We start from the raw sequence: 23,464 nt of genomic DNA on the forward strand, positions 1-23,464 counted from the left end.
GGTGGTACTAAAACAATAGCTCCGCGAATTAAAAAGCTGCTTACTAACAGAAAAGTGCAAAAACCACCGCGGATCTCTGATGTATAAGAAAAAGTATTATTATTAGAGAATTTGAATAACAACGTTTGTACTCTTGTCTTATTTTGTTAATTGAATTGTATAGCAATCAGAGGAAGACAAACAGTGAACAGTTTTATTTCGTAGTGTGTTAATCTGTATAAAAATGTATATTTTGTTTTGTTTCATTATTGTGCAAACATACAAGAATTTATTTCGTATATAGTTAACTGCACCAAATTATATAGAGTACTGTTTTCAGTATAGTGCAAAATTTTCATTACAGACAACTGCTTTCACTGCTGCCAATATAACATTTAGAAAATCACTACCAGTTGTAATATAGTATTTGCCAGTACCGAAATTGGAAACGAAGTTGGCAAAAGAACATTCAACCTGCAAACTAGAAAATCACCACATTCCACTAGCATATATAGTAATGGGGGGCGGGAATGGTTGTTTCACCCTTAGGATATTAAGTAAGCTGTTTCGGACTATACCAGAGCACGAGCGTCCAGATACAATAAGAAATAACAGATTATCTTCCCAAACGACAGAGATAATTTGGAACGGAAAGAGCGTAGCTAGATATCTTTTGGTAAAAATGTAGTTTATTTGCCAGCATTACCGGCAAATTTATCGCCATTATTATCTAGCCCCAGAAATAGGGCCATATTGGTCCGTTCTATTAACCAATATTAAATATTTACAAGTATGAGACTGTGTTGGAATTTAGTCAGCATAGAGCAGGACCTCCGCTCTAGACGACACTGGTTAATATAACGGACACACACCTAGTTACTGCGCGAGATAAACAGATCTCTTTCCAGCTGGGATCCGAATTCAAGCCTTATGTAATGTTAGCTGTAAAAACCACATCATGAGTCACAAAGGAAAACTAATTGGGTGAACAATACTTCGCCATACCGCCATGCGGCATCATTTCTATCGGCTGGCACGTTTGTAAAGGCATTTGCTATTACATCCTAGGCTACGCCAAATGTTGCGCGTTTCTTGCGTTCAAGTATACGTGTTTAATATCCAACCGTAAAATGGCAAGATTTAGGTATTCTCTTACATAAAGACTGTTTATGTACGTCCATATGTGATGACAGAGTCGTTCGGCAGAGTTCAAAGACTATTTTAGAAAAGATTCATTTCTTCGTGTTGACTTTTCAAGTCGCAAATGTATTTATGACGTCTTCAATAAATTTCGGAAGACGGGAAACGTCAGAGATAAGCGTAGACAACAGTGTACTATATTCAAAGCGAAAAATTTCAGTATATTATGTAAGTTATCAGCTGCAAAATTATCTGGTAATATAATTTCGCTGACTTTCGCAGGAAAAAGGCACGTGTGTATATGTGAAATGATACAAAGTTATTGATGTTAAAACCATATAGAATTACAAATGTTAATAGCTCCAAGACCCGTGGCCTTCATAAGTCCCCTTCAAGACGAGAAAGTAAGAGTATTGTGCGCCATTAGCGGACAGAGGATAGTATGTCCATTGTTTAAGAAACAGTTAATGCCGGTAGGTACGTGACGATGATTTTGCACGTCTCTGGCCAGTTAAGTAAGAGGGGGTGTAAAGAGGGTTCTGACGGGCACTTACATCTAGCGTCCCCGTATAATCAAATGATTAGGCATTCAAATAACAATATATGATCATTCGATTCCGATATAATCCCCAAGTAGGCTCTACTTTCGTATCTGGGAAACTTTACAAGATGGAATTTACCAAAGAAATCGACATAATCTGGAGGAACTGAAAATTAAATTTAGTTAAATTACCTTAATTTAGTTTAATGGTTTAATGGCGTTCATTTTAATAATCTTAATTATGAATTGATTTTATAATGCATTTAGTTGATTTACCATTTGTACATTAAACAGGGCCTAATATTCAAACTCAATTAAATATTAATAACATTCCATTCTTTCCACACTCCTCTATACCTCAGAAAGAATTTCAGCAGTGTGAATAATTTAAAAAAAGAAGAAGATACTAAACATTTTAAAGCGAAGATAGTCTTAGCATACCATTACTTTTAGTGAGTAAATAATATTTTAGCGTTTTATATTTACTATATTCTTAACAAATATATTTTTTTATTAATTCCCGATTCTGTATTTTCCCTGCAACAAATGTGTACCAGTTCACCAGACGATTGATAAATTGTGACCCTATATATAATGTTTAATGTAATCATCATAGTTGAAATTCCGTTGTGGCCTCTCAAATTGTTGGTTAAAGAAAATAATGTAACAGGTTTTCTTAGAGTAATTACATTCTCCATGTCTGCATTTTACTTATTTTTTTTTATTTTATAGTTTGCAATCATCATCACAACGCGAGAAACAGCCATCTTACTCAGAAGTAACAATTACATTGAACGTTATACCAAAAAAATAAGAATGGAATTCCTGAAGTTGGTGTCAACATCAGAGTAGCCTATGTGGGTGTGACTTCAGTGTTGCCAACTTCAGCGACAAGTCGCTAGATCTAGCGATTTTGAGGAGGTGCCTACGACAAAAATTACGTAATAGGGACCAACGACTTTCCTGGAGTTTTTATTAATCATATGGCGCAAAGTTAGCTATTTTTACGTTTTGTCATTTTAACTGTTTATAATAAGATGTATTTGGAAACATTAATTTTGTATTTTGACATTTTTAATATTGTGATAGAGAAAATAGGGTATCTTCCTTGGTACAATCTCAAAACTTTATAAGAACAACCCTGCACGACGTATCATGACGTCTTTAGTAATCCCCTGGATTATCTTGCTTCCGGCGAATTCTTGATGTTGTTCAATGGTGCAGTATTTACTTACGTATGACTTTTAGAGAGCCCAGAGATTCATTGCCGCTCTCACATAAGCCCTCCATCGGTCCCTATCCTGAGCAAGATTAATCCCGTCTCTACCATCATATCCCACCTCTCTCAAATCCATTAATTTAATCCAATGGTACAGTATTTCATCAAGTAAATTTTTGGGTTGAAGTGTACCACTACAACGGGGCTATAGCTATGTTTGCTGTGATCGTACTCCCTCTTTCCTATTCGGATGATGAGGTAGAACGCCTGATCAGCCACTATAACTTAGTGATACCAAAATTACGCAACAGAATTCATATCAAAGCAATTAGAGCTACAACTCGCGCAAGAAACACCTTGAGGATTTCGAGAAAAATAAGTTATAAATACCTGATTTCCTGAAAGTGTTCTGCGGAAGACTGGAAATACTGATGCGGATATACGTTCCTCTTCCGGCCTGTATGAATCCTTCTCTTCCACGTCAGCATCTATAGTAGAAGAGGAGATTACGAATGATTTGTATCTATACAAGTTACATTACATTTTTGCTATTGTTCATCTTACCCGTTTCTTTAGATGCTCTCTTTTATTATAAATTGAACTTAGGGACTTTTTAGCGACATTTGACATCTTATTTGGCAACTTTGAGGTGGCAACACTTTGTGACTTCCGTTATTATGTAAGACCAAGAAAAGGAAGATATAATTGTGACCTTACAGAGAAACAAAAAATAATATTCATTGTATTCTGGCGGTTATTACTTCGAAATAACCAGGGACGGCTCGTTCATAAGAGCTGCGGAGCTGCAGCACTCCCTGCTTTGACAGGAAAATAAAAATAATATTTATTTTAATTTGTAGAAGAATTGTCACAGATTTATTGATAAATTGCTTTATATTTCATCTGACCGGGAATATGTACTATTATCTTATGCATAATCTTTTTGCACGTCGACTGTATTGGAATTGACACTGCATTCAAAGTCGTCCTGGGATCTGCAGGGTGGTCAGCTCATAGAGAGTGTGTCTTGCAGGGGCGGCCCGTCCTTATGTGCTACAGTGCTACAGCACAATGATAATTTTTGCTCAAATAAAGTGTTTGCAATACCATAGTATTTGATCTGCCATTTGACATTTTCCCGTGGTTATGTTCACGACGTGTTATAGAGTGTTTAGTCTTCGCTCTTCGCTCTTTGGTGCCTCAGGGGGTTCGTTGTGCTACTCAAAACTTACATGAGAATGTAGACAGTTAATGCGCATGTGCGAAGCTGAAATAACTGCTCTGATTGGCTATTTTTACGCGGGGAAGTGCTGTAGTCAGCTTCAGCACAATACGGCTTGGAGATTGCAAAAGTAAAGCGTAAGGAAAGAATGCTTATTTGTGGAGGAACTCAGAACTATGTACAATGTATCTGGTAATTCAAATGTTCGACTGCTGCTGCCATCTACGAGTTTTTTTAGGTTCCTCCTGAATCAATCAGCAAGCGACGGAAAATTGAATCCCAGAAAATTGATGCCAAGGTGGTATGTAACCGTATAATTCAGGAAACTACTCATCGTTTCCAATCTTTAAGCTACCTAGACGCAACAAAATTGTTAAACAGCGAATTTTTTGACAATTTTTTGCATAATTTTCCTGAACGCGAACTTGAAGTTGCTGTCAACAGCTATACTGTACTGAACAAAAGAATGTTAAAGACACAACTTGGAGTTCTATACGGAAGATCCGACTTCCGAAATATAGATGGCTGTTAAATTGTTACAAAACATAGTCTCCAACAATTCACGGGATCCATTCTGTGAAGTAACGAAGTTGTTAAATATTTTGGTTACAACACCAATGACCACTGCTGAGCCAGAAAGAAGTTTTTCTTGCTTGAAACGCATAAAAACGTTTTTAAGGAACACTATGTCCCAGGATCGCCTCACTGCTCTTGCAATACTGTCATTAGAAAAGAGTATAATGTCCAGGATGGAGGGATTTAACGTTTAACACCGGGGTAATTGACAAGTTCTGCAGTAGGAAGGAACTCCATATTTCATCACTAAGCGAGTCTCAAATTAAGATAAATGCATATAAGTGTATACAGTAGGCCGATATAAAAATTGTAGCACACTCATTATTTTGACCACCAGCCGCTACTGGTGTCTTGCATGGTCAGGGGGTAGAAAGGTGAAGGGAAGCAGAGGGAAACTGCCGCTGTTTAAAACCCATATCTCGCTGCAGTGGCTTGCAGAGCCAGGCCACAAGGGATCTTTCCTCTCCTCCCAAACCGCTATTGTAATGCTGCGTCAAATGGATTCTCTATTCCCTTGAAACTTAATGACAAAATTTTTATTTTCTTTTCACATACTTATTGTTGTAGAAACTTATCGTGTTAATATAACGAAATTAATATTCTCTTTTGCCTTATTATTACGTATATGTCCGGACTCCAGCAGAACCTAATATTTGCCTTAACTCAAAATAATTGCAGGAGTAGAATCCTTTTGATATAGCACGTAAAATACGAAAGAGACTTCTTTTCCAGTTTCAGAAATTTGTAGACCATCAGTATATCTGAGTGTTGCTTTGGTGTGACGTCTTAATACCGTAACTTAACCAGTGCAAATGTGCAAGCATGAGTGTGTATGAATTACAGAATATTAATTTCATTTTTCTCAACCTTCCCTTGCGGAGAATATTGATGTAATGAAGTGAAATTAAAGGGTCGTCCGTTACCCGACTTAAATCTTACTTAAGCTTCATCAGCCGAAATAGTGCATATATGTAAGGAAGTAAAACAATGAAATTTACGCTAAGCTTTTGTGGTTACGTGGATGTGAACAAAAAAAAATCTGTATTTTGTTTTCCTTGCCTCCCCTTCGGTGGTGATGCTGCATGGACTAGGAGTGGTGTGACAGATTTAGGACATTTGCCCCTAAAAAGCAAAATGTACGAATCTTCGCAGTCTCACCTGAAAAATGTTGTTTCATTGGCTATATTACGCAACTCATACTGCTGTGCAATTAAGTGAAACGAACAGAACAAACATTCTGAAACATAATCAAGATGTGAGAAAAAATCGTGAAATTATTTTTAAAAAATATTGATTGTATCACATTTTGTGGCCAATATGAACTTCCTCTTACGGGACATGATGAAAAAACGATTCGAAGAACCCTGATGTGTTTCGTGGGTTGCTACAGTTCGTGAGTAATCTAAACGAGCCTCTCAAAAATCATTTGGAACATGCCACTGTTTAAGGTTATTCTAAGACTATTCAGAATGAACTGATAGATCGTAAGTTGAGTGTCTGCCGATCTGAAATTCAGACTGAAATCGATGGTATTAGTTTTTTTTTTTTAGCTATTAGCAAATGGTGCCATAGACATCTCCCAACTAAGTCAGGAAGTTTTGGTTTTTCGATATGTAGTGCATTTATTTTTGTCCTATACTTATTAGTAATGGTACCAAGAAATGAAATTTGTATGTACCGAAATCTACTGCAGCTCTCCCAATCCACAAGTTCACGAGCCGCCACTGGAAATAACAATAAGTCCAGGAGAACACATTTTTCTGTCACGAAATTTATTAAGAGCTCAACGCACTCATTACACGAAGAAAGTTACAGAAATATTCTGTTTCGAGATAAATACAAACAAATTTAATGTCAATAATTTCTATAGGCTAATGCTACGTCTACTTACACAGCGGATGTGCATATACAGTATATACTGTAACACAGCAAATTATTGTTCCCGCACGTGGATTTAATGTATTCAAATCAAACACAAAATTGTAATTTGGTTATTCTTATGCATTATATTATAATCTAAATATAAAAATTATTAAATGTAAGGAAACGACGTGGTCGTGGCCTGTTTAAGGTATTGCACCGGTATTTTTGAGATGACACGTATAGCAACATCTCAACTATCAGGATGGTAACTGGATTACGGAATTTTCGAATATAAAACTAGCGACTATTTTTCAGTACTGCGTTGTAAATAGGGAGCTTTGGTAAAGCTGACGTTTTTACAAAACAAAATGATGCGTATCAGAATATTTGGGTCGATGACCCATAGCGAGAGTTCTAAGAATAGAAGCCAGAATCAATATTTCTCGTGTTACAAGCTCAGTAACTAATATTAAAATGCTCTGGTTCAGGCTTTTAAAACACATAGATGTAATTATCTGCGTATTTTTCAATCATACAGAAGGTGAACATGATTAGTATTGAGATTAGATCTTGACCAATGTATGAGTTTATATAGACGTGTAGTCCTATATCCAACATTGAATTAAATTATAACCAAATTAAAGTACTCTCTGCTAGTGTAAGTGTAAAGTGAAGTGAACAATAATATAAGGAATTATTAAACTCCATAGTAATTTTAAATGTATACATTTTTTTTCGGACTCTTCAAAGTCTACTCAAAATACAGAAATTTGTTTAATTGTATAAGTAGCACGTGAAACTCCTCTCCCCAGTGCGTTTTAAATTTGTAAAAAAAAAAAAAAAAAAAAAAAAAAAAAAAAAAAAAAAAATCTTAAAACACTAATGAATGAGAATTGTTTCAATGCCTTAAACAGTAAGAATGTAAAATTTATTATATTACTCTTATGAATATTCTATGCAGAATGCAGACTACATTATTTTTTAAAAAATCCGTTAACTGAGCGAAAAAGATATAGAATATTCAACACAAAATCATAGAGATTACCCACATACACATCACTATCCTTTCACGTATTATTAACAAACACAAGATACGAATGGGGTTCAAATCCTGTTTGGAACAAGTTACCTGGTTGAGGTTATTCCGGGGTTTTCCCTCAACCCATTAAGAGTAAATGTTGGGTAATTTTCGGCGCTGGGACCCTGGACTCATTTCGCTGGCATTATCACCTTCATCTCATTCAGACGCTAGGTAATCTTAGCAGTTGATAAATCGTCGTAAAATAACCAATTAAAAATACTAATGTTAGCTAACTATATCACGAGTGTTTACCTCCACCCTCGGAAAAACTCACTAGACTTACTGATTTCAAAGGTAAATTTTCATCGTTCGCCTTAGATCAGATTCATATTTGTATATGCACTTCATTTTATTTCCTTATCACTAAGCAGCAATACTACCGCATATCTATTAATGAGTTTCCCTTACACATCTAATCCTGTGTACGTGGGATAAGACCAACGTCTAAGATGGTAATAAGACTTAGGACAAACATAAGATTATTGGACTCATCCAGTCGCTATGTAAGGGAGTTAAACTTCTTGCTGGGATCGAGAATTTTATTATGGTACTCGTATGATTTAAATGGATATTTTTCGGCTTGCTACACAACAGCGAGTGTTTATGTTCGTCATATACGCCCCATCTCTCCCGGTTAGTACAAGTAAGGTTTTCAGATAATTTCTCAGGTGTGAAAATTCCTAGTCATCCTGCACTGCACAAACCTGTTAGGAAATTGAGAGAGACTAAGTGTTTCAAGACAAAAAGCGTATAAGAACGCGATATTTTTTCACCGAAGAATCCCGAAACGATAGAATAGTTCGTGTAAAACGTTTCTAAATAAAACTATTTTTACTTTTAATAAAGTAACAATTAATGGTAATGATGAGTAACTATCCAGAAGATTAATTTCGACTACTTTGTGGGTCGTATGACGGAAGTCGATAGGATACTGCGGAGATTGAATGTGCCTCTTAGCTCTAACTGTAAGTCATTTGAGGAATGCGAAAGAAGAGCTTGAGTGTAAGTAGATTCAATTTGAGAGCGAGTGTATAATGAGCGTTGGTGTAAAAGAGAGTGAGTGAGCAATGGAGACATCCCTTTGGTAGGCTATTTGACCGCAGTCCATGAGTATAGGCCTACTCTTCTGGCTGATATAATTCTTGCACCTTCCTTGATAAACAGAAGTCTGAACACATTGAAGCGACAGTTTTACTTCGCCGAACAAATGTAACTTTTCGATCTGCAAATTAATTTTACAATGTTACATTCGTCCGCATGAAATTTCGTCACATTTAAAGGACAAAACTAAAATACTTTCAACCATATATTATTATAATACACTGCTCTCTTAAATTCATTAAGCATATTGAGAATTAAATTAATGACTCTCCCAAAACACGCTATGAAATTTTTAATATAAATCAATTTTTGTTTCGAAAGGGAATCAAAACCGAGCAAAATTGTATTAAACCTTTTTGTTTGAAATATCTCAAAGAGTAACTCCCTGCAATTAATGACACTTACTGTTCACTCTATATATATTATTTAGCCTCTGATTGAGGTTCTGGCTGGTATGTAGATCTATTATCAGGCAGTACATATCAGTTGACGATATGTGTCAGAGGAAGAACAATAATTGTTTGTATGCATCTGAAGTCTGATTAGTGTAACATGTAGCTAATGTATGCAATGGGGAGGAAAGGGACTGGCCACCTTACCCCATTATCTCCTGGCCTTGTTGTTTCACAAGTGGTGCCTTGTTTGTATCACTTGTGAGGTTCAAATCTGTCTTCGGACAGTAGACTAAACAACTACATATTTTATATATATATATATATATATATATATATATACACACACACACACACATACTATGTCTTGTGTTGTAGTTTATGATATTCGCACAATATATGTGTTCAGTGCAAAACGTGGCTAATTATGCAATTTTATTGCAAAAAGGGAGTAGCTCAATTATTTGGATATATTTTATCCCCCTAAATTTCTAACTGTAATAAATGAAACTCCTATGTACCTAGAACATACTGTGAAAAGGAAAAAGAAGCTCTATTAAAATTTGAAATTTTTTTGGAATATTTTTGTTGTTTTCCACAATTTTGTAAAAGTGGAGCTACTTCCTTTTTGCAGGGAGCCTTCAATTCTCAGACACATCTTTATCATTAACACACTTTCATTTGACGACCGGAACGTACTGTATAAATAAGAACTAAAAGTTAAAATTCCTATCCATGAATTCTCCGAAGCGACGAATTACTCAGTAGAAACCTGAAACTTTTAACACCAAAGGCAAAGACAAAGACGTCCAGAGAAAAAATAACTGTAAGAACAAAAAAGTTAATCCAAGATATAATCACTGCCGAAGTTTCACAATTTTTCTAGCTGGGACTTGTGCAAAATACGTATGATCGTAAGTTTAGATAGGCTACATTGGAGACATGTATGGCACTTAAGCACACGTGTGGCACCACAGAAAGCAAAGTGAGAGGCGTAAGTATTAGAAAAACTCTGATGAAAGTCTCAGTGACGGCAACCCAGCTTCCTACATGACAGTGAAACTTGTGTAAATGAAATTAAAAAGAACAAAACTTGCTAACAGAAGCAGAAATGGAATTACAATATTTTCAACATCTGTCGTAGACTCCTTAAAAAATATTACATTTTTCAATGAGGTAAAGACAGCTAGAAGTTATTGAGATATTGAGAGTGTAGATTTGCAATGGACATACGGTATCAGGGGCATACGCAAGGGGGATTACCGGGTTTGAATTCCCCCCCCCCTTTTGAACTTAAAACAATTACATATTTAGATTTGAGTATTTTTATATCCATAATCGTTTTCCCTTCTCTAATTCTTCACTGCCAGAGTAACAAAATCTCCATCGACATAAGGCACAGTCCTCCTACCCCTCCTTCAATACATTCATCATGCGGAGAGTTTCATGTTTCATTATTGTGTTGAATTACATATACGAATATTTCAATACATGTTACGTAAAATGTTTTACCTATAATATACAAATAATTGTCTACTATATATATATATATATATATATATATATATATATATATATATATATATATAGTAGACAATTATTTGTGTATGTGATTATTGTGTAAGTGTAATAATGACAAAAGCATTATTTATTGTACAAAATTAAATACAAGTTAAAATTTGTTTAAAACTGGAGGGCTGTGAAAAAATTACGTTTCGAAGATTTTATAAGGATATTCATGAATATGTTCTATTAAGACATAATATAGAATAATAAATATACCGTAACATAATATTGTCGACCTGGTTGGCGAGCTGGTATAGCTCTGGCCTTCTATGCCCGAGGTTGCGGGTTCGATCCCGGGCCAGATCGATGGCATTTAAGTGTGCTTAAATGCGACAGGCTCATGTCAGTAGATTTACTGGCATGTAAAAGAACTCCCGCGGGACAAAATTCCGGCACATCCGGCGATGCTGATATAACCTCTGCAGTTGCGAGCGTCGTTAAATAAAACATACTATTTAACATAATAGTAATAATAATAATAATAATAATAACAATAATAATAATGTACAGAATTTAAAATACCGGCAATATAAATTGAAAACAATTTTAATAATACCCCCCCCCCCTGGCAAAATTCTGCGTACGCCACTGTATGGTATATACTCGTCAATAAAATCCCTAGACTATTGACTAATCCTAAAGGTGTTGATTATTATTATTTTGAAGATTATTACTGTTATTAGATCTAGTAGTATATAAAGTATCTGTATATGCTTAATTGGTTTGGAGCAGTGATCACACTATACTCCGTGTTTGTAGAGTGCTGAAATGTTTCGTATATTCTTTATTTGTACGAAACATGCAATGAACAGCACACTCAATCAAGCGTTAAGGCTCATTCACAATGAAAATTAAACATAACGTAAGCGTTAACTTAAGAATATAAACGTTACGGTAAAATCAAGATCATTCACGATGGGAACATAAACATAACAGCAAACATACTTGGTAACCATAGAAACATAACAACGACGCCATTTTCTCATATTCTGTCGTATACTTCAGCGCTCCACGATTGTGTTGTTTGCAAATCACGTAAGCATAATCATGAAAGTTTGGAGTTTGCAAACTTTCATGTTAACGTCTTACGGTAATGTTTATGTCAATGCTTATGTGAATCACTGTGAATGATCCCATTTGGTAACCTGGGCGCAAACTTCTGTGTTTATGTTACGGTTATGTTTAATTTTCATTGTGAATGGGCCTTTAATCTTTATTTTGAAAATTAAGGTGACAATATTGTGCAACTCTAAACTACAAATTAATACTATATCTTATTAAAATATGAAAATTGCGCTTAATATTTTGCTTGTTAAGATAATGGGAAAATAAATCCGTTGAAAATGTCTGATTTGGCCCGTACGTTTTTATGGACAATCCTTGCAGCACGCTTGCACGGTGTGTTCACGTGAGCACCGGGAAGTGGCGTCCGGACGAGGTCATGGTGACTCGGTCTTTCTTCGCATCACTTCGCACTCTGTGGTACACAACCAAAATAAGCCATTATTGCAGCGTGTACGAATAGTTCTTTTTATGGCCCCAAACCACATCAAATTAGCCTTATGTTAGTTTCCTTTCTTTACATTCTGCTATACGTAGATTGAATGCTATTCAGAGCCGCTGAAGTGGCTAATAATATTAATAATTATCTGTTTCGTAGTATTAAATTTCATTACATCAAGCTAAGCTAGCATATGCCGTAAAATGAGCTAATACCGATACGGTGAGATAAAACCAATCATTTACAATGAAACTGCTAGAAAATATACATTATTATTTCAAACAACGTAAGCTAAATAAAATTAGATTCAGAGATAAGTAACCAACAATACATCATACTGGAATAGCTGCACTCAACAGAATCTCACAGTTAATTAATTCCAACAAAAGCAGAAGAAAATATTTTTTCTGTTTCTGTAACAAACAACTTCTAGGCTGTGCGTTTGGTGGGCAACAAAAAGTAAGTATTATTATAAATGGAATCATTTAATTATACATTTTATTTTTTGAATGCCATTTAAATTTATTTTTAAACAATACAAACTACAGATGTGATCGGTATCACCCCAGCATATGAGGTAACACCGATCAATAAATTTATTTTTAACACTATATTAGGACCAAAAAAATACAATAATTGAATACAATTTATAATGCATTTGTTTATCGAAAAAATTTGTTTAAGAAGCTATTATTAAAACACTAAAAATTGATCGGTACTGCCCCAATTTACGATACACTTACAGTACGAGACGATCGCAAAAATTAGAGTATAATTATGCTCAACGCAGTAAATCCTATCGCATCATCCCATGCATTCCTGGAGTCACTTGCACGATATCAAAGGCATTTAGGACTTCTGACAGGAACTACTCTTCATTATCTACAAGTGTTCCTTGGACACGACTCCTTACATAATCCCACAAGGGAAAAATCAAGTCGGATTAGATCTGGGGACCACGCTGGCCTGATAAAAATCATATGTCTGATGAGATATTCGTGAGCATTAGCTCAAATGTGGGCTGGGGCAACTCATGTTGAACCCACATCCATTTACGAATAAGTGGGACATTTCGTAATAACTCGGTGAATACTGTATGCTACTCAAAAATATAAACATTGTATTTAACCAATATGATTATAATTAGTATAATAGATACGTTCATACTATTGTGTGTCGTTCTCGATCTAATGGTCACCCTGCCAGCCATTGGATCCAATGTTCGTGCATTGAAATCCGGTCACGGGCGATGGATTTGAAAGGGTGATAAAATTCTTAGTGTAGCTTCTCCCTCTGCGAGAGAAGTAAAGTTGAGAGGCCCGTATTGTAGATTCAAAGTACGTAAAAATTCCATGTTCGTAATAGAGGACAACATTTTTGTTATTTCTACCTCAAGTCGAAATTTGGGGGTAGCACAACGGGCCCCTATCGATGACCAAATTGCGCATTGATGCACTCCCATAATCCATAACGTACCAGAAAATAACATAGAATTTTGTTACATACAGTATCGGAACTTTTATGTGAACTATAAGTCTAATATATTTTCATGTCGAACCTTGGAATCATCGAGGTGATTTCCATAGGAACCAGAATTGTCTAATTTTGCTTAGAAGATAAGGTATGAAATTTTCCCTCACAGTGCTACTCCTAGTTAGGTACTGTATCTGTTTCCCTTTTATCAATAGAACATTAAAATCTCAAGTGGAAACAAAACAGTATATGTTATTTATTCGGTTATTTTACGACGCTGTATCAACATCTAGGTTATTTAGCGTCTGAATGAAATGAAGGTGATAATGCCTGTGAAATGAGTCCGGGGTCCAGCACCGAAAGTTACCCAGCATTTGCTCGTATTGGGTTGAGGGAAAGCCCCGGAAAAAATCTCAACCAGGTAACTTGCCCCGACCGGGAATCGAACCCGGGCCACCTGGTTTCGCGGCCAGACGCGCTGACCGTTACTCCACAGGTGTGGACAAAACAGTATATGTTACTGTTGTTTTCTTGTTCTATTGGTTAAAGAAATTTGTAATAAAAGAGTTATTTCAATGGAAGCAATACACATGTAAAAATAAACTTGTGTTCCCTTTCTATTTTAGACGTACCTATTACTTGTGCGTTTTGATAAAAAAACTACGAACAAAATGTCAAGACCAACAACATTATTACAAAAGTTGCGCTCTTTCCAAATCATTGTCATTCTTTATAATGAGGTGATAATTCATCCTCGAAACAGAACGTCCTAAACTGGACGTGTCTGTAATTCTGTTCATTTTCTGAGTATGCCAATTTATTTCTAAATTCCAACAGTTTAAATGTGTAGTGAAATCAAAGTTTTTTTTTTTTTTATCTGCAGGTTGTTTGTGCTGGAGCATGTTATCGCCTTCGGAGATCACCCTCCATATCAAGCATATCCAGTGTGTCTAGCACATCCAGTGAGGTATCTCAGGAATTGCCATGTGGACTTCCACCTCAGAGCCCTGCTCATCACGGACTACGTGACGGTGCATTGTTCCCCGGTTATGAAGTAGCTGGGATTATTGAATCAATGGGTACAGAAGTTGACCCAAACGACGAATACAGTGTTGGGGATCGAGTGGCGCTCTACCCATACGAAGGCGTGCCACACGGGTAAGTCAATTCATTCTAGGTAGAATTTAGAGATTTAGGTTTTCATTCCAAGCGTGAATCTTCGTATTTATACCATTACCGTAATAGATTTGGATCTCAAAAATATTTATAACTAAATATTTCTATATGTCACACTGAATCAGAGCTTACAAAAGCTTGTATTTCTAAATTTTCACCACTGCTGTTTGCATAAAATATAAGGCGCCCTTCCACACATTTCGTAACAATTTATTCAGTCTCATTATCACATTGTGAAAGATTGTATATGCATGGAAAATATTTTGCACCACGTTTTGTTAATATTGAATAGTTAGATTGCCAGTTTTTTGTCAGAAAAAAAAAAATTTTTCAGGATATATTCTAAGAAAAAAAATTATGATCTGTCACTGATTAATTGTGTCACTTGTTGCCAAATGCACATTGTATACACATGAAAAGTAGAGTAAGAGTAATCAGTATTATACAGTATTCTAACAATTCACAACACTTTATTATTAGGTAAAAATGAATAGAACATTGATATTTTTAAATTACTAGTAGGCCTACTTACAAGGCATTTACTATTTCTCATATTTCTCTTGTGATTTGGCAGCTCTCAAGAATTTAACATCCTGTTTGACAAATTGGTAGAACTCCTTACATGTTAAAAAAAGATTGAAACTTGAAGTTCTGCTTTTATCAGTTCTGGTTGGCATTTATTCCTAACATCTCTCCATTTAATCTTCATAAAGAAAAAAAAACTCTTTCTTCATACGGATTTGAGCCTGGAATGCTTAGTAAAAATCCTATTACTTTATGTTAGAAACACTTTTCTTTGAAACTTTGGCAAAATAAAATATAATCGCCATTTTTCAATATCACTAACTTGATGATCAATACATTCAATAAAACACTTCTACTACCATAAAATTCCTCGTACAGTTCATCAAGGTTCAACATATCAACAGCCTTTTCAAAGGTAGAATATTCTAGTTCTCTACTCAAAGGAAAGCTAATTAACTTTGAATACAGATTATTTTCTGTGAACTTGTAGAGTTTTCAAGATAACACAGAACACTAGTATAAAAATTACAAAGTTCACCTGTAATTTTATTCTGTTTTGGTTGAGTGGAGATTTCAAAAGTTGTTTAGTAGCATTTCCGAAATAGTTATAATTGATTCTTTGCTCAGTTTTGTTCTTTAAGGGTGTCATGCAGTTATAGGATTTAAACACACTCAATTCACTTTTTTTTTTGTAGATCTTTAGTAGTAATATCAGGCTGTTCTCCACAGAAATAAGTTGAAAACACTCTTTAAAAGGCACCAGAATATATGTGAAATATGTGTCACTAAAATTTCCTGCGAATTAAAAAATTAATGCATTGAATATGTGAGAAAAATGTAAGAAATCGTCTTATGGGAAAAAACGTAATCCGTAAAATGCAAAGAAAAGACGTAAAGCTTACGAGAAAAACGTAAGAAGAAATGCAACTTTTGTAAATACCCTAAGTATGTCAACCAACAATCGTGGGCGACTGACCATGGAGAGGTGGTTTGTTTATGCCTCACTCCATGATGAACCTATTCCATGCGCTATCGAAGAGAGTAAGGTAACGTGTTACCTCTGCAGTGGCTAAGTGGTCAGACCTTCAGCCTGTCGTGCAGGCAGTTCGGGTTCGAATTCCGGTCAAGCCTGGGAGTTTTCTTTAAAAAAATCAATAGTGACACTTGTGGTGGATAAGGTCGCAATTGGGGTTTTTTCGGAGTTCTCCCGTTTCTCCATATTAGGCATCTACATAATTCCGTCACCATTTGTCCATTTCATCATTCCATAGCTTTCCTCGAACGTCGGCTGGCCTAGGAACGAGTGGAGTGGCTTGCTCGAAACCTGAGTACGCAACGAACCTTAGTGTATTCAGCCGGTGTGGGTTTGATTATGCGCCTAGCTTGAGGGTTAGCGCAGTGGATCGGAAAAGGTCGCAGTGGTGGATCATAGTACTCCCTCTCGAGAATTCCATTCCATTCCAAAGTAACGGCCGCAATAAGGCATACTATGAATGTAATCTGGGGGTCTCAGTTCATGGAAGATCTGTATGCGGTATGAGCGCGCACCAATTTCCTTTACCATACGACCCACACTAGTTTCTTCAATGTGCACTTTAAACATACGCCTAATGCATTTCTCGCGTGACTGCAACACTTTGTCCAACCACGACCTATTGACATTGGTTCTGGTGTTTCATGACTTTCTTGATTGTCCTTCCCTGGTTCTTTACAAATCGTATGGTTCTAAATATCTCAGCCCAACTCAGTATAGTTTTGTTTGGAGGTCCCTCTCTTTGAAAATGTTCTTCAAACCCCTGGCTTATGCTTTCCAAGGATGGACCATCTCCCCATCCTGTACCGTAACTTCGGAATGCTCCACACACCAAACACATTCCTCCACATTGTACTTTGATATGCCAGTCATAAACTATTCATATGTGGATAAGAATATATTATATAGTCATATACATAATATATCTATTAATACAAGTATAGTTCAGATCTTTTTGCGGCACTCTGTATTTCCATAGGAGATAGTAACGTCGGTCTGAAGTTGCACTAACAATAAAAGAGAGATCTCAGTTTAGAAACGTAACTGGCACAGCTTCTACACAATGCTTAAGAACTTTGGGTTAAGGAATATAAATATTTACCAAGCCATTTTCTCCCTGCCATTTTATAATATTAAAATAAAGATAAATTCGTACTTTTAACAGTTTTTCCTCGCTAAAAAGTTTGCCTTCAAGAACCTAACCAAAGCTCTTGAATCATGGGCAATGAATGCATGACGAGTTCAATGAAAATAGATCCATGTACCATTGTGGACAAAAAGATTGCTGAAGTTGAAATTATTAGTCCTGACGAGCGGTTCACGTGAGCTACGACAAATTTTACGTCAGCTGACTATAGTTTAATTTTCGCTTGCAGAATCCTGGTAAATATGTGTTGTGAGCAGGCATTTCTGATGCAGAGCATGCGCGGTAATTAATTCTTCAACTTACTGTAGAAATATTCTAGCCGGGCAATTTTTTGTCTGGTATTTTACATTATAGAGACTACCTAGTACCGGTAACTACTACTTTAAGGATTTTCATAAACCCGTAAAACAGAAGCAATGCACAATGATTATGTGGCGGGGATAAGTCTATTAAAGGAATAAATATCACATAAGTACAGTAAACTTATTTATATTCTTTCATCACCTAATAACTGACATTTCTTTTCTAGAATGTTTGTACTATAACTGAAAATATAAAATTATTTCGTGTGGAATATACTTCGCTTTTTGTAAAGTAACGTGATGTTTGTATTATTATCAAGCAATTTTACATCTTGTTTTCCTGTTACATAAGTCACATCATTCGGATTTATATCTTTCATGGTTTAACATAATAATTACCTTCCATATCCCATAAATTACTTGTAGGCTACACTTCACTTGTAAGAAATTTGAATTTCTGTGAAAACAACTAAGTAAAAACCATTTCATTATGAAACTACCGCGATGTTTATCCTTGAGATATGCATCTCGTTGTAAGGAATGGAGAAAAAATAATGAACTTTAAAAATATGTTCTATGCATCTGTTATGGTTTAAAATTGTTGGCCAAGTTTACCAAAATGTACGGTATGGAAAATAATCCATTTCAGAGGAAATACAGAAATAGTATGTCACGCGATATATGCTATAATGTCTTCCCTAAAAAATTTCTTGCTACCCCAAGCAAAAAATGAAATGACATCCTTGCATAGACGCAAATTACCAGTAACATTAAAATTGCGGAAATGGTTTCTATGCTCTAGAAAAATGCAACCAAGCAAATAGAGTAAAAATAGGTACTGTATATGCGATTATTAGTAAATATATCAAGCTTCCTAATTATGATACAGCTAGTGACTCACTTATAAAGGAATGGAATTCAATACTGGGAACACATTATATGCAGAGTACCGTATCTAATTTACAGTCTGTTACTAGCTGCACAAGTTAGGAGAAGAACAAATAGTCAATTATGTATGAACACTAGAGAATTAGCAAGAAAAAAGTAGGCCTATAAGTGCTGGATAGTTTTGTTCTTTAAAGATACTCGGATATTCATATGAAATATGCATTCCCAGAATAAAGGACCCACGGAATAAATTCCACGTCAATCTGATATTGTGAGTGTAGTTACAGAGAACAAACAAATCATATTACATGATCCGATCTGAAGGTCAAAAACATTTATTCTGTAAGCACAATTAACTCAACAACTTGAGGTTGTAGGGTTAAGTATGAATTGAGTTCACAATTGAAGATGATGAACTAGTGTCAGCCAATAACATACATACCAACAGACAAGAAGTAGGAAGAGAAAGCGAAGCTTGGAAAACATAACATAATGTTAATATAAATTAGATCATGTAATTAATTTAACAACCACTCGAATTTGTTATGTTTTAACAACGCTATAAAACATACATGACTGTCTACAGTTGTTTTATCTTTCTTTCTGCGTTTGTAAGTGTACTGTAAAGAAAAATAATGTATTACTAATGAGTCAATATAAAATTACTCACTCTCTTGCATTGTTTAGCTTCACAAAAAAAAAAAATAGAAAATGAATATGAAATGTAGGTACTAGTACTTAAAAGAATAAACTGAAGGCATTACCATTCCTAAACTTTTAATTAAATATAATTACTAAGAAAAATTACAATACATAAATAAAACTGAAATACAAATTTCCAAATTCGAGAACTTGAAGTCTGATAGAACGTAAATAAGTTTATGTGTCAGAGAGATGAAGATATTTCAGAAATTAATAAATCATTCTAATACATTAAACAAGTTCTGTGGAGACTTTATGTCTGGAAAGGAGAAAGGAAACAATTCACTAAGTAATAGAAGGCATATGAATATTGCTATGGTATGATCTAACCAACAACAATAATATTCCTAAAAGATTACTAGATACCACGCTAAGTGGTAAAAGAAGAGCAGGAAGACCTAAACTACGATGGTCGGATGTTGTTCAGGATGATCTAGTTAAAGCAGGAATTAAGAGATGGAGACAGAGAGCCCTAGAGAGGGAAGATTGGGCGGCAATTCTTAAGGAGGTCAAGGCTAAACTAAAAGGGCTGTATGACCACAGATGATGATGATGATGATGATGATGATGATGATGATGATGATGATGATGATGATGATGATCTAACCAATTAACAAAACACAAAATTAATTTTAAACTAACACAATTTTGAAGTGTGTGAATCTGACTTAAAAATTTCATCTCAATATGGTCACTATGCATTAAAAAGATCTTGCTCAGATTTTATGTGTGCAAAGGAGAAAGAAAACCCACTGAGTAATATTGCTGTGGTATGATCTAACCAGCCATGTCAAACGCAGATATTTCTAGCCTTTAAACGAGATGTATCAGTAGAATCTCTTTTAAGCATATGTCTGCATGCGATTCTGTAAGCAAAAGGTGTCTAGACTCCTTGTCAGAGGGTACAATATGCCTGTGCTTGACATTCCTGATCTAACCAATTAATAAGACACAACAATATTAATTTTATACCAACAAAATTCTGAAGTGTTTGAATCTGACTTAATTTCATCTCAGTATGGTCACTTAGTTGTGAGGTACAGCTACAATCCTTGCAGGAGTATAATAATACCAACTGCTTTATACAATGTGGATATATATATATATATATATATATATATATATATATATATATATATATACATACACAGTATATCTAATATCTATACTAATAAAAACATTCAAGTATTTAGGACTTACGTGTAATAAATGACTCCAATGAAATGAAATGTGCAACGTAATCTATTTCAGTGTACCATGTTGGAGAAGTCCTCCACAGCTCTTTAATTCTTAATTATTAATTACTAGCAACATTTGTTAAACGATTATCACTCTCTTTACAGATATGCAGAGTTCATCATTGTTCCTGAACTGCAATATCTGGTGAAAATTCCAGATTCAATATCACTGAGTGTTGCTGCTATGCTGCCAACTGGAGCCCTTCTCGCTATGAACACAGTATTTATGGCACACTCATATGTTGAAAGTATTTTAAAGGAGCGAGGAGAGAATGGTTAGTTTAAGTAAATCTAAGCAGTTTTATAAGCTTAACTTGCAAATTAATGGAAGGTTCCTTACACTACATAATACAGACAAATATATTTATATTAAAATTTTGGAAGTTACTTTGTTTTCGAAACTGAAGTTACAGTTTACAGTTCTTAAATCGATTTATATGCTAACAAGCAAACATTCTGATGGGAGCAGATAAAAAAGTTAAAGTTTTTCCTTTCACCATGTTAATAATGTCAAAACAAGTGCTTATACAAATTTGGCCATTCGACCGCAATTACGAGGACTGTTAAAAATAAGTTCGCCAGGGGCTGTTAACAGAAAGAAAACACAATTTCACTGGAAAAATTTATTGAAATAGGCACAACAATTGTTCAGCTATTTTTCAACGTATTCCCCACCGGAACTCAGACATTTGTCATATCATGGAATCGACAAAGAGGTGCAGACAGATGTCAAATGCTGGTTCCGATCAAATGCTGACTTCTACGACACAAGGATACAAAAATTGATCCTATGGTATGACAAATGTCTCAATTCCAGTGGGGAATATGTTGACAAATAGCACAACAATTGCTGCTGTATCTGTTTCAATAAATCTTTCCATGCAGTTGTGCTTTTTTCCTGTAAACGGTCCCAGGGAAAATCACTTTCTGGACGAACTCGTAATTGCGGTCGAGTGGCCAAAATTTGTATAAGCACTTGTTTTGACATTATTAACATGGTGGAAGAAAAAAATTTAACTTTTTTATCTGCCCCCATCAGAATGTTTGCTTGTAAGCATTTAAAGAAATTGCTATCAAAGAAAGCTAGATATTCTGGCTATAAAAACACAGAGCATTTATGCAGATCAGTCTCACTCTGACCTCTACCTAACAAAATCTATTGGCAGGTGGCAAGTAGTCACATGCCAGAATATGGACATGGCTGTCCACACTTCCCCATGCAGACTGATCGCACTCCACCTTCTACTGCTTAAATTTCCGTGGGATGGACGCCTTACACTACCATCATATTACCTGACAGAACACAACTACCTTGGGACCAGTCTGCATAGGAATGCTCTGTATATCATTATATGTTACTGAATAAATGTGTCAAATAGTTCTATTCCCAACACAAGTAACCACTTATTCGTCTCTTTCAGGTATGTGTAAGATCTTAATAGTTGGCACTGGTGGCCTGGCACTTTGGGCTATGCGCATTGCAGGCCATCATTACCAAAGTATGAAGGATCAGGTTTCCATCACAGTTGCCTCACTCAAAGATGAAGGGTTCCTTCTCGCAAAGGAGTACAAAAAGTAAGTTAGCACAGATTACAACCATTAAGTCAAATAATCCTCCAAGTTACAGTGCTTGTATTTAAACGTAATCTGGCTCAGGTTGATGTGCAGTGGTCTTGACAAGTGCATTGCCAGAATATGTTCGCTTTGAAGGGTACTGGGTTAGTTGTGAAATGGTATTCGGTGCAGTCAGATCTCTATATGGTGTGGGATGTCCCGCTGCACAATAAGTTGGGCAAGGAAACAATTATATGTTATTCTCCCCTCCACCAACTCGCCCTCTGCTCACATACGCTGAACTGGTAACAGGTCTATGTAATAGCCTATACATTAAGGCCATGTCTCAAAGCTCAAGTCCATACTACACACTACTGACTAGCAACTAGGTGACTTGTAAATTACACACTAGGGAGCTTTAGACATGTATGCTTGAATCATGGCCTTCTTCATAGGCTATTTTCTAAAAAAACCGCAACATCAAGTTGTAACACTGAATTAAGAAGACAATGTCCTAATGCAGTTTCATTATTTATTAATTTAATAGATTTATTTCTACTCGCAGAGTTAATGCCATAAAGCCCTCTCTTTCACTAAATCAGTATAAGAACAATAGTAAATATAAATATAAGAGAAATACAGGAACAATATACAATTAATAATAAAAATAAGAAGAAGAAGCAGAGCAAAATGAAGACGAGTTTAGTTACATGTAATTCAAAAATCAAACAATAACAGCAATGTGAATCAAAGTAATTGTTAAGATAATAGAGAAAATTTATATATTAAAACTAAAAATCATATATTAGAAAAGCTTACAGTCTAAGCAGTCTATTGACAACTGGGTTTTGAAATTAGTAAGTGTCTCCTTAAGGTATGAAGTAGAGAGTTCCAATGACGAGAAATTGAAATGGTGAATGATGAAGAGTATGTTTATGTGTAAAAGATAAGGGCCTAAAATATTACAATACTTAAAAATGGATGCTAACAATGACAAAGTTGAAAGTTAATGTGTTATTCTACATTATACTTTCATTATACTTCGAAAGCATCTCCAGATTTCATAGTTCCAACTGCTGATGATGAGGCATCCATGTTTATTTAGTGAACAAGTCATCAATGAACCAAGAATTTTCATTTACTAGCTACTACGGACTTGACTGCTATGCACTATGAGCGTATTCTGAATCTCAGCGCAGAGCAATCTTATGGCATCACGGTGTTCCGAATTCCACCGATGACGTC

General features: G+C 35.3%; 1 protein-coding gene across 3 annotated transcripts in view; it reads left to right on the forward strand.

The window, feature by feature from the left end:
• Nucleotides 1-23,464, forward strand: part of Drat (Death resistor Adh domain containing target) — a 74,639-nt gene that overhangs the window by 45,175 nt on the left and 6,000 nt on the right. For all 3 annotated transcript variants that reach the window (XM_069837462.1, XM_069837463.1, XM_069837460.1), the window contains exons 3-5: nt 14,538-14,812; nt 20,771-20,940; nt 22,087-22,240. In XM_069837462.1, coding sequence (XP_069693563.1) covers nt 14,538-14,812; nt 20,771-20,940; nt 22,087-22,240 — 599 coding nt within the window. The remainder of the gene's footprint in view (nt 1-14,537; nt 14,813-20,770; nt 20,941-22,086; nt 22,241-23,464) is intronic.

The sequence above is a fragment of the Periplaneta americana genome, chromosome 10, assembly GCF_040183065.1.
Source record: "Periplaneta americana isolate PAMFEO1 chromosome 10, P.americana_PAMFEO1_priV1, whole genome shotgun sequence".
In the NCBI taxonomy this organism is placed as follows: domain Eukaryota; kingdom Metazoa; phylum Arthropoda; class Insecta; order Blattodea; family Blattidae; genus Periplaneta; species Periplaneta americana.